Source organism: Diaphorina citri, unplaced genomic scaffold, assembly GCF_000475195.1.
Source record: "Diaphorina citri unplaced genomic scaffold, Diaci psyllid genome assembly version 1.1 scaffold179, whole genome shotgun sequence".
Classification (NCBI taxonomy): Eukaryota; Metazoa; Arthropoda; class Insecta; order Hemiptera; family Psyllidae; genus Diaphorina; species Diaphorina citri.
Window position 1 is genome coordinate 174,453 of NW_007377616.1, and position 13,203 is coordinate 187,655.

The 13,203-nt window shown below is 37.2% G+C and overlaps 1 protein-coding gene across 4 annotated transcripts in view; it reads right to left on the reverse strand.

Moving 5' to 3' along the window:
* LOC103505505 (speckle-type POZ protein A) overlaps window positions 1-13,203 on the reverse strand; it is a 144,028-nt gene that overhangs the window by 88,019 nt on the left and 42,806 nt on the right. Inside the window, exon 1 of one of the 4 annotated variants that reach the window (XM_026820837.1) lies at window positions 10,618-11,521. The exons of 2 other annotated variants lie outside the window; for them this stretch is intronic. In XM_026820837.1, the coding sequence (XP_026676638.1) occupies window positions 10,618-10,631 (14 nt within the window). In that variant the 5' untranslated portion in view covers window positions 10,632-11,521. Of the gene's footprint in view, window positions 1-10,617; window positions 11,522-13,203 lie in introns of those variants that run through there. One more of the 4 variants, XM_008469844.3, reaches the window with a different exon arrangement.

Genomic DNA, 13,203 nt, shown 5'->3' on the forward strand with positions numbered 1-13,203 from the left:
ACGGTCGAAAACCGCCAAAAAAACGGTCAAAATACCGCCAACCGCAGCACCTATCTCAACCAAACGTTTTGAGTTGCATCCTTGTCACATTTGTGAACTACATACCAAATTTAAAGTCCCTAGCTCATACCGTTCCCGAGATATTGTTAAACTAGACCAAAAACGCTCCACACCACTTTAAAAGCTATGTAGAGTAATTGAATGAACAAATTGAGGTCTACTAAATGAGAGCCATTTTTTACATGTGTTATTGAAAAATGGACCTTCATAATTAAATCTCCTCAGCCAATACACTACTAGGTGGTAAGCAAGTTTGAATAAGTGTTATTGAAAAATGGACCTTCATAATTAAATCTCCTCAGCCAATACACTACTAGGTGGTAAGCAAGTTTGAATAAAATATTGAAATCATCTTCGTATGTGTTACAAGAACACTTGGAACTATGTTGAAAATTTGATAAATAATTAACGCGAGAAGATCTCGGTTGGAACATTAATAAGAATTAAAATTTCACGTGTCAAGAGTGACTGGTCCACGGAGTGAAAGGTGAAGCCTCGCACACCCCTGACCTCTTTACTACCTCTCGGTGTGCAATGCAGGTCACTCCATTGTGTCCCCTTCACAACTCGTGTCCCTCTAAGGAGAATATATGATATAGTTTTTAAGAAATATAAATGGAGAGAGATGATTACAAGAAAAGGACAAGAGGAGAGGTGGTCGCGGGTACCCTAATCGATTTAGTCAGAAGACTAGTAATCGCTTCAATTCAGTGGATCCCATCATATTATGATCATAATAGAGATGCTCTTCAAAAAGGGGAAAAGAAAAATGAGATTCAGGATTCTGATTGCTAGAATTTAGAACTTGTAAATTCTTCTTGGGACTTCTGAATTTAGAAACAAGGACTTCTGAATTGTACACGGCATGAAGACAATTATAAGGAATATAGGTGTATTAAAATACTGTAAAATTATCAATTCACCTAGCTGCTAGCAATATAAATCCAAGAATTCGGTCCGAAGACTCTTAAGAGATAAAATCCCTCGACTATCTGATGCAAGAGACAGCATCTAGGAATAAAAGAGTCTTGAGTCTCATCCAATCCACTCAAGAAGCTCCAGAGCGAATAAGGAAACAAATTAGGACACCATCTACAAAAGAGTCAATTGAAAAGAAGAATTTAGTACTTGTAAATTCTTCTTGGGACTTCTGAATTTAGAAACAAGGACTTCTGAATTGTACACGGCATGAAGACAATTATTAGGAATATAGGTGTATTAAAATACTGTAAAATTATCAATTCATCCAGCTGCTAGCAATATAAATCCAAGAATTTGGTCCGAAGACTCTTAAGAGATAAAATCCCTCGACTATCTGATGCAAGAGACAGCATCTAGGAATAAAAGAGACTTGAGTCTCATCCAATCCACTCAAGAAGCTCCAGAGCGAATAAGGAAACAAATTAGGACACCATCTACAAAAGAGTCAATTGAAAAGCGCCATAACAGAAGAGAGGAAGAGAAGAGCACAAGAAAGTCGACTCAGAAGAGGGTAAAAGAAAAGCAATAACTAGGTTAAGTGGATGAGAGATGGGAAATAAATATAGACTTCAACACCAGAGCAGAGAATTTTGTTGCTAAAACTTTCGAAGAACCTTTATTAAACCTCAGAAACTTGAGCTAAGACAAAATCTAATATCTAAAAGACTTTGCAAAGACATGCAGTGCAGTGGTATGCAAAAGCGTGGAACAAAGTGAAGGGGACGACCAAATTTACACACGTCTTAACAGATCTTGAATTACTCTATTACACAAAAAACTAGATTTGACGATGGAGATTCTTCAAGTCAACATTTGCAAACGGACATTAACAAATTAATATTGGAGTACAAGATATACAATTATTTTATCATATTGGAAGCGCAAAAGATGAACATTTCAACATTCCAAGGATTACTCTATGAATCCCCCCCTATTCGTGAGATACACCATATCCCACAAGAACTGTTGGGTGATTTACAAAAGACATTGTCGACAATACATTGAGTCACCCTCGTCCTAAATATGAGAGGACATGGAAAAAATTACTCAACATTATCAAACATATTGTAAGCGAGCTAGGTATTTGTCTAGGAGATAAGTGACTTGCGATAACAAAACAGAAACAAAGGAAAATGTGAAGAAGAAACAGATGATGAAACAAAAACTCAAACGAAAACAAAGAAAAAGAAGTAATATAAGAACATGACAAGGAGGCAATGACAGAAGAAGAACAAACACAAACAAGAAGGAGGTAGAAAAAGACACGGAGAAAAAGCTAATTACAGGGCAGGGCGAGGGGAGGAAAAAGAAGGAAAATCCCTGACATTCTACAATTTACACAAGTTTGTAGTATAATATGATAAGCGAACATATGAAACTACACAAGAAGAACATGATAAAGAACAAGAAGACCAACTACCAGAAACAGAAGACCAAGAGAAGAGGCCAACCCAGGCTCAGTCTGAGGCGTCTTCAGACATAAAGAAGAACCTTTATTAAACCTCAGAAACTTGAGCTAAGACAAAATCTAATATCTAAAAGACTTTGCAAAGACAGTCGAGGGGTATGCAGAAGCGTGGAACAAAGTGAAGGGGACGACCCAAATTTACACACCTCTTAATAGATCTTGAATTACTCTATTACACAAAAAACTAGATTTGACGATGGGGATTCTTCAAGTCAACATTTGCAAACGGACATTAACAAATTAATATTGGAGTACAAGATATACATTAATTTTATCATATTGGAAGCGCAAAAGATGAATATTTCAACATTCCAAGGATTACTCTATGAATCCCCTGCTATTCGTGAGATACACCATATCCCCCAAGAACTGTTGGGTGATTTACAAAAGACATTGTCGACATCACATTGGGTCACCCTCGTCCTAAATATGAAAAAGGACATGAAAAAATTAGTCAATATTATCAAACATATTGTAAGCGAGCTAGCCGGGGGTATTTGTCTAGGACAGCCAATCTTAACCTATGGTCCGTGGACCACTAGTGGTCCGCGAGAAGGTTTCAGGTGGTCCGCGAGAGGTGAGTAAGGAAAAAGTCATCGTGTCTCTATTTTATATAACATACCCCTAAGAAAGAAAAAAAAATCTTTCCTCTTTTCATACATCAAGACAAAACAGCGTTCCAAGTTAATGAATCCCGAGTTCCACCTACGTTTGGCAATTACCAAGAGTATTTCCCCCCAAATTGAAAAATTGGTAGACCAAATGCAAGCACAGCCCTCTCATTGAGTTCATAGAATTCAGAGTTAAATTCACATTGCGTGATAGGTAGTAATTAAGTAAGTAATAATTTGTGGATTCTCGTAAGCTAGAGGTCCTGGGTTCAAACCCTAGTCTGGTGAGTTGGTCTGACATACTCCGTATTAGATGGCCACTGAACGAACCTTTTTTTTCTCTTAGCAAATTACTTAAAATTTTGTTTTTTTGTTTGTTTCTTAATTTTATACAATAAAAAAATTGTTTTTCTCAACAAACAAAAAAATAAATAAATAATGTTAATTTTTCTCATTTTCTATCTCTTTTCCTACAGGTAGATATAGGTCCTCTAATACATACCCATTGTCACATAGCGTGTACAATGTACAATTGATTGCATATACATACATAATCTCAAGTGGAATGGATTACCACCATGAACTCAAAAATCTGGTGTGAACATCACACGACTTTCCTTATCCTATTGAATTATGCTTATTTGAGTGTTCTTTTACAATATCTCTAACCTTTATGTCGCTATAGCTGAAAACCGCCAAAAAACGGTCGAAATCTGTCCAAAAGCGGTCAAAATACCGCCAAGGGCAGCAACCATCTCTGAACAAAAGCGACAGACACACCTGTGTCCGAACGAGATGATAAATGTGTTCGTAATCTGGTTGGATACCTACCCATTGGGATACTAATCCGAGAATCCATAATCCGGGTACTTTTCTACAATATCTGGGGGTTTGGTGCATCTACAACTACATACACAGATCTGCAAATGTAGACGGAAGAAGTTTTACACGAAACTTGGGAGCACAAATTTTCCACGCGTCTAGCGTCCTGAAGAAAACATTGATCACATGGATTACCACCATGAACTCAAAAATGGCACACATGAAAGTTCCTTCCATTGGAAATTCTGGATATATATGCAAATTTCTCCGATTGGAAATAAAACGTACATCAAAAGGCTTTCCTTCTTCCTCTCAAGATTTTCAACTGTAGAAGTCGACTGATCGACTCAAAGTTCTTATTCTTATTTGGAAGATGTAGCTACAGTATAGACTTGTAGAGGAACTTCAACCCTAATGAATGAAGATTGAAAATAAAACGCCCGAAAATAAATCATTAGTTCCCAAATAAAAACACTAAAAAATATACAACCCCACCCTTTCCTATACCCACCCCATTCATTTTCTCTCATATGTCCCTGTTTGTTTCGAAAGCAGATCCTTACGTTACAAAAAAGGGGGGAAAATGTAAATTCGGATATCTTGAGAAATTTCTTTTTCAGCTAAGAGAGGACGAAATCCGGAAGTGCTTCGATCGTTTATTTTTGGGGTTAAGAACTGTTCAAGATAAAATACGAAAACATCGGTAGTCGTTTAAAAAGGAAAATGAAGAAATTAAAATAAGAAGTCGTTAGAAGGGTGGATATGTTTGAGGGGGGACTGCTTCTACACGCCATATGGTGAAACAGAAAAAGACTTGAGGCATTGGAAAGTGGAAATTGAAAAGTTAACTCGGTATTACTTTGGTCCCAATTCAAATAAGGTATCCCTACATATTGGTTGTTGCTTGAAGAGTTTCGATTTGAGATACCTGCAAAGAAGGTGTCTTCTTAGGAAGAAAACCTTTTGGATTAAAAACAAAACCACAAGTTTTCACATATCTCAAATTGTGGCTCCAGCCATTAATGAATCAAGTGTGTATGTGTTATATCCTACTATTCCTGAAAAAAAAAAAAAGGAAGAAATCCGGAAGTGCTTCGATCGTTTATTTTATGGGGTTAAGAACTGTTCAAGATAAAAGACGAAAATATCGGTAGTCGTTTAAAAAGGAAAATGAAGAAATTAAAATAAGAAGTCATTAGAAGGGTGGATATGTTTGAGGGGGGGACTGCTTTTACACGCCATATGGTGAAACAGAAAAAGACTTGAGGCATTGGAAAGTGGAAATTGAAAAGCTAACTCGGTATTACTTTGGTCCCATTTCAAATAAGAAGTGGTATCCCTACATATTGGTTGTTGCTTGAAGAATTTCGATTTGAGATACCTGCAATGAAGGTGTCTTCTTAGGAAGAAAACCTTTTGGATTAAAAATAAAGCCATAAGTTTTCACATATCTCAAATTGTGGCTCCAGCCATTAATGAATCAAGTGTGTCTGTGTTATATCGTACTATTCCTGAAAATATTCCTAATATTGAGTGTACTGTACAATAGACCACATGTGACGATCTTTGCCTCCCACTTGACTATCCATCATTTTTCCTCGTCCAATTTTCGACCCATCTCTCGACCATCTAAACTCCCGTTTCGCATTTCATAACATTGGTATTACAACAAGGAAGCCACAACACATTCATCACACCGAGACATTTCACTGATAAGATCCGTCTTATCACTGAAAGTACTTTCACTACCGCCTCTGCCAGAATGAAAGGAGAAACCCGCATAGGAGAAAGGGATGCACTTACACTGAGGTTAGACTAAAGAGGAAGAGGACATAAAAATCCGGAACTCTGTACTCTCTTCATATTGAACTAAATGATATTGATTGATAACTAGAATCAGGAGTTGCCCCGCATAAGGACATTTTTACAAAATCCTAGTATCTGAATCTAAAATCTAAATACTTGAGTAAAATTCCAGGGTTTGCTTGTTTTCCGTGTCCGTAAGATAGGCATGCCACATATCTTACGTTGTTAGGAGTTTACAACCCCCTTGGATGCCCGGAAACAATATCTGAGCTTTTTCGATGACCTTAACAGATAATGTTTGTATACAGATAATTTTGTGTATTTATTACGGAGAATTTAAAAGTGAAAATGTCAACTTCAGTTAAGTTTTCTTAAATATTAATAATCGTATTTTCCTCATTCTTTTTCATTTTCCTCGTACTTCTTTTATTGACCGTACTTTCTCTCGAACTTTCTCACGTTTAGGCTTCATGGCTTCAATAATCAGTCCAATTTATTCAATGACTCATTTGTCCATCAACAATTAAAATGATTCACTCAACTTGCTGATTATTTGTAGACAATACACTATTACTAAAATGTTACTTGAACACCAATTCGTTTGTTTGTCCTCAAAATGTTGTCCTAAATATTTTTCTCGCCTAACATCAACAAAGCGTGCTTTAGTTTGTATTAGGCAGTGTGGCAATGCCCTCTTTTGGGGTCAGATAAGGCAATAAGGACCAAGAACATAGAACATTTGTAGTGTAGAGAACAAAAATCATTGGTGACTGCTGTACTGATAATTCTGATAAGTTATGTGATCTTTAAAGGCTACAATACACATTACACACCTACTTGTCTAAGAATTACTTAATAGGAGGTTTTTCTTCCTTGTTCATTACAACCATGTAAAAAAGAAAGAAAAAGAATCAAGTCCAAAGGTCAAAGAAAACTCAAGGCAAAGTCCGAACTCTGGACATGGGAAACCAATGTAATGAACTGGGGAAAACACTTCCTACATTCTCACTTTCAAGATAACATTCAAGCTGACTTGCTCATGCATTTCACTTTTCTACAATGTAATCACGAGTCAAATTGGAAAAAAAATATTGTTCAAATTTCATTTCAATATTTCACGTAACGTGTACTGTGGAGTTTCATGTTCCTATTTATATCTCGACGCTGACCTTGTCCATAACATATGATAAAGGTGAAAGAAATAAATACACTATCATGCCACATGGCAACGCGATGATGTACAGGCAACTGGCAACCCTATAGGATCTAGTCAGGTAATCGAAAGTGCCTCAAGGTGAATTTTAATTAAGGGCCCCAAAAGGGCAGGAACTTTTGGCCGCGAATAGAAAATGTCTAATCCTAGTCCTAGAATAATATATATTATCCAATCCTAGAAGATGTACGAACAACTGGGAATAAAACGCCTGAGGAACCATAGGAATGCTCCTATAACATCACTCAACATGGCAAACAAACCATACAATACATTCAAAATTTGCAAGAGAACAAATATTATGCAACAATGCTAAATGAATCCAAACCAAGAGGCCTGGTTTGAATTTAAACTATTAATTTATTATTGTTTACCAACAATATTGAAAAATCTGTCATCATCGCTCTTATCAAGGGATTATCCATGAAAATCACAACAGATGCAACATTACACGTATAGGTAAAAAATTAGCCCCACTACTTCAAAAACTCGATAAAAAAGCCACTCACTGTCCACCCCTTCAAAAATTTCAGCCCTCGAGGTAATTTATACAACAAACTGACAAAAGGGACGAGCAAAACCCCTACAAAGGGACAAAGAAGCAAAAGTGCATCAACCTCCCCAGAGCAGACACACAAAACACCCCTACAACACAACCTTGGACAAAACTCCTCCGGCTAGACCCTTGGCTTGGCCTTCCAGATCCCTTTTGTCTTCTGGTGATGATGGTTCTTACCTTTCCAAAAATATGCTCAAGGTTTAGTATGAGGAAGTTGTTTATACACCTGTTGTAGGAATACCTGAAGATGGTACGAGCATTGGAGCATTGAAGGTTTTGGTATTTGAGAATTGAATGTTGGTTCACCTTGGTATCATCGTCGGGTGATGTATCATCTACTTTGTTTAGAGATATCATCACGTCTTATTAGTGCACCAAATAGGTTCTGAAAGTCAATATGGCTCATTTAGGATTTTTGGTTGTCTTCTTCAACCAGACAGTACGCTCAATAAGCATTATTGTCTGCAATCTCAGCAGCTCTTGTATGGACACTTTTTTTTTTTTTTTTTTTTTTTTTTTTTTTTTTCTTTTTTTTTATCCAAATATGGTCGGTCAGCCGTCCACTATGTGTGGACACACCTTTAACCGTAAAGCTAAGTGTCCACCGGCAATAAATATTGCGCAAGAGACTTTTTTGTGATTTTCTGTATTTTAAACACATAATACGAGTAAGTCTCTTGCGAAAGCCAACTTCCACAAGATTATTGCCAGTGTATTTGATGGTCGGTCAGCCGTCCACTATGTGTGGACACACCTTTAACCGTAAACCTAAGTGTCCACCGGCAATAAATATTGCGCAAGAGACTTTTCTGTGATTTTCTGTATTTTAAACACATAATACGAGTAAGTCTCTTGCGAAAGCCAACTTCCACAAGATTATTGCCAGTGTATTTGGCAATAAATTACCTACAATATTATAGGAAAACTTTGAACTACATCTTTCTGACTCTTGTGACCTGACGTGACGTGGATGATAGTGTGTTTCTACCTTTACTTGGCGTTCGCAACACGTCTCTGCGCATCACCATGGAGTATGAGGCAATGTTTACATAAATGTCTTCATCTGTTTCATGTTTTTTAATGAGTTTGAAGAACAATAAATATATTTTACACCGTGGCTTGCACTGTGGAAATGTGCAACTCGTAAAGTGCACCACTGCACCGTGCACCGGTCCGTGGTGCACCACTTGACTCGATGATGCAGTGGTCAAGACGCTCGCCTGCAAATCAGGAAGGCGTGGGTTCAATCCCAGCTGAGGCATGGAATTTTATCCTCGGCATTGTTTGAGAATTAGAACACAGTAAGTAATAGCTTACTGCTAGGGTAAAGCAAAATGTAAGTTGTAAGACTGCGGGGCTAAAAGGACTTTTCAGTCTCATCCCAGCAGGATAAACAAGGTATATTCTATTCTATCAATAATCTTAACATTTCATGCACTGTGCATCCCGGACTTTACGTCCAAATTCGTGTGCTAAAACGTAGGGATGGGCGATATTTATAAAAATGTCGATATTTCCGATATCGATATATCGAAAGTAAAATATCGATATTCGGAAATATCGATATATATCGCCCATCCCTACTAAAACGCTAATTATCCTCAGCATTGTTTGAGAATTTGAACATAGTAAGTAATAGCTTACTGCTAGGGTAAAGCAAAATACAAAAGACCTTGTGGTTAGACTGCGGGGCTAAAAGGACTTTTCAGTCTCATCCCAGCAGGATAAACAAGGTATATTCTATTCTATCAACAATCTTAACATTTCACTTTACATCCCGGACTTTACGTACAAATTCGTGTGCTAAAACGCTAAACGGCGATGATTCAAGCTGCAACAAGTGAAACTTGTGGGGGGAAGTGTGTGTGTTTGTGTGCAACCTAATTGGACCTCTCCAGGTTCATAATACACTCAAAGTGCTCGCTTAAATGTTGAAGCAAAAAAGTCTGCTGTGAACATCACACGATTTTCCCTATCCTGTTAACCGTTTAGTCAGAAGAGCCGAAAATCTCCAGAAAGTGGTCAAAATACCGCTAACCGCTGCCTTGTCATATTTGAGAGCTGCATACCAAATTTCAAGTTTCCAAAGTTCTCGACATATTTTGTTTACAGACAGACTTTGGACTTGGGCTTTAGGGACCTCAAAACGTGTTTTGGCACTAAAAACGGACATTCGAAAATTTTGATCCTTTGGAGGTCTATACTCCAAATACTCCATTCTCATAGTGTTTGTCGATTGATAATTCACGATTCTTTGAATCTCATGTTCTCCATGTGAGATTAGAAGTTTGATGAGACACGTTTCAAACAGTTCAGATAAAGCACGTGGCTGTCTGATAAGTTCGCACTGAGCAACAGGCATGATAATCCGCAACCATCAACAACTCATCCTGATACTTTGGCATTAGTAGCATTGATGTTGTCAGCATTGAATTGGATATCAACTGGAAAATGTTGACAATAGTATTGTTAGTGACTTATGTTCGGTTTATGGTCTTATTCTTTGCCTTCTCTTGCTCAGTCAGGGGCGACGATTATTGATTTTCTAGTCTTTTCAGGTTTGCCAACAAATCCTTGGTCTGTATTTGATTTCCTGTGGTCAGACCTAAGACCTAATACACATTCCCATTTAGGTGATTTTTTTCTTTCAAAAGGAAATGTTCCAAGAAGCCCTTTGGCCATTTCCACTTTCTATCTACCTGCCTTTAGAAATCCAGAGGACACCAAGGTAACTCCAAAACCAGTGAATACCTTTCTCCATTGTGTCTCCAACACTTTCTAATTTAAGGTAAGGGGTAACTGGGATCAGATTGGTTTGGTTGAGAAGTAGCTCGAAGTTTCCAAATTTTCTTAAGCGCATCTGGTTAATGCCTTCAATGGACACGTAGGACTAATCATCACTAAAAGAGTAAAGCTTATAAAAAGTAAAATGAAGAATTAAAATTTAAATATCAATTGAAAACACAGAAGAGGGTAAAAGGAAGTTAAAAGCTGAAAATTTCAATAACCTCTTCAGTGCACATGTCCCAGACTTTGACCCCTCAATGGGAGATCATCGAGGAGAACATTTGCCACGTTTTTTTTTTTTTTTGCTTACCTGGCCAAAGCCATTCTAAAACATGGATCCAGTTGCAGCTGTAATTTCGGAAATCGATTTGAGTAATCCACAATGACCACCGTTTATAAAACGAGGGGGAGAAATAAACCACCACACACACCACTCACTCAAAAAATTAGATTAGCTTAATTATTATTTTATTTATTTAATTTTAGATTTATTTAAATATTAAAATCTTGTATTTCTTATATATTTTTGGTGGAAAAATAATGTATATTTTTCCAATTAATCAATAAATTTTAGCAAAATTATTTTAATTTTTTAGATATCATTGGTTTAGGAGGGTTTGATTTTAAATTTTAGTGTAAAGTCCGGTTTATGTTACAATTATAACACATATTTTTATACAAAAAGTATTTACACACAATTGAAACAAATCCTTATCAGATAACATTAGAATGTAAAAGAAAAACAACTATAATTTTGATTGTAAAAAAGACTTTGAAAATAAAATCTATCAAAATCTTATAAATGCACACAAGTTGGGATAAATAAATAAATAAAAAATAGGTATCTAAATTATTTCCTTGATAAATATCAATAATGAAAAAGAGAAAAAAATATCACAAATTCACACTCAAATTTGTACGAAAAACTCCAAAAAATCCACAAAATCCAGAGAACGTGAGCACAAATTTAGTCGAGGAGCTGGAGCCGAAAAAGGTTTCGTCCAAAAGAGAAGGGTTTAAATTTTGATTAGGAAAATTTAGCGTTGAACAATTGGAGAAGAGAGCCTATTTCACCTCAATTTAGAGCAAAAAGCCGGATTTTTTAGGACACAAAAAACTCGTGCATTTAGGATAGAGGAAAAAAACTGGCGAAGTTTTTACGAAGTACACAGTCACGAGGTTCAGAGAGGAGAGGTTTGCTCTAAACTAAGTCCTGAACGTACGCATTCATGGCAGGGTTGCCCTGTTCAATTCTCGCTGTGAACTCTAGATTACCTCCCTCTATACGGCGAGGTACATTATTGTTGACATTGAATTCATTCTCTCTCGTGGCGGCCAACACAATTAGAGCGGACCTCATATGTTCGGTCGGAATTGAACAAAAAATTCGTTCCCAATATCAAAATTTGATATTCTAGTTTCGGACAAAAATCAACATTGAACATTTCTCAGTGTATGGAATCATCTCAACATTCTCAGTGTACATGGGACTAATGATTTGGTCATTCCGTGAGTCATGTGAAACAAATCTGAGATGAAAACGGTGGAATTAAAACGCAGTGTGGGCGATGTGGGTTGTGGGACCAAAAGGGAATCAACAATGTATGAACACACTTGGACCAAATCATGATCTACTTCTAATTTAGAAAACAATATTGGAAGAAGTTGTCGACCATGAACCACTGTACGAAGATTATACTGAAAAGATGAAAAATCCAAGCAATCTGATGACGAACTTGTGAAAGTTCTTAAAAGAACATCTTCAAAAAAGCATCATTCACCAAACGCAAAACAAACTGACAGGGTGAAAACTGGTCGATTCAACCAAGAATCGGTTGGATTCAGTTCGTTAAATTTGAAGCCTGATGGTTTCGGATACAAAACCTTGATAGATGACCCCCATTGGAAATCAGAGCACAACTTTGGCTGCATCCGTCAGTTGTAAGACGTCGGCACCTGTTCTATTGGGTCTTCCAGTCTGCAAGTTAATGGTGAAGTGAAACGAGCTTACATCCTGTGTGAGCAGATCCCATCAGGCCATAACTGAAAAGGGGGAAGCAGGGACTTGTAGAATTAGAAAGAGCTTTGGGTGGGTCTTAGAGAATTGGTGAAATTGATACATGAGGGTCAACGTAAAGGGGGTAACAAGTTTCAAAATGGATTTCATGAGAGACTGAAAGAATAAGTTTACCACGGGAATATGGGCACTATGGCAACAGAATTTTCAAGACAAGAAAGGTCCCTCATATCCGAATTGCGATCGACATTCGGAAGACTATAACCATCGATCATAGAACAGAAAGCAAGGGCGATCCAAATCAAAAGGAAGTAGCAAAATCTAGTGAAAGTTTAACCTAAGTAAGGACTCGGCAATGCAATGTCAATCGAGAATCTACTCTTGAAAATAAGGAAACGTTTACAGAAGAACGTTATCCTTCAATCAACTTTGGGAAGGTCAACCTTTGGACTGACCCCTCAATACCTCTCTTGGCGTACGTGCCTAGAACATAACCTAGGGGACCTCACTGTCTGAGCTCGTAAACTTCATATCTGAAAATATTATGACTACTTTAATGTCGGGTGGCGTAAAGTTTACAGTACGTCGAGGTTCAGTAGCTGAACCGAATGGAACAGTTATTGCATTTCTGTATATCTACGATAAGTGTACGGTTTCTGCAACGAGTGTGCAACCACTGTTGGAGAAATTACACTTGATAATGCAAGCACCACCTGTGGAGTTGGCCAAATTGATCAACTGATCGTGGCGAGTGTCGATAGTTTCATATTATCGTCGAGAACTCGAGAACCTGGCGAACACGTCGATACGGTTTAATATCGGTAGGAAACCTACTGAATTCTTTATTAGAATAATGAATGCAATACAATTCAATCACTG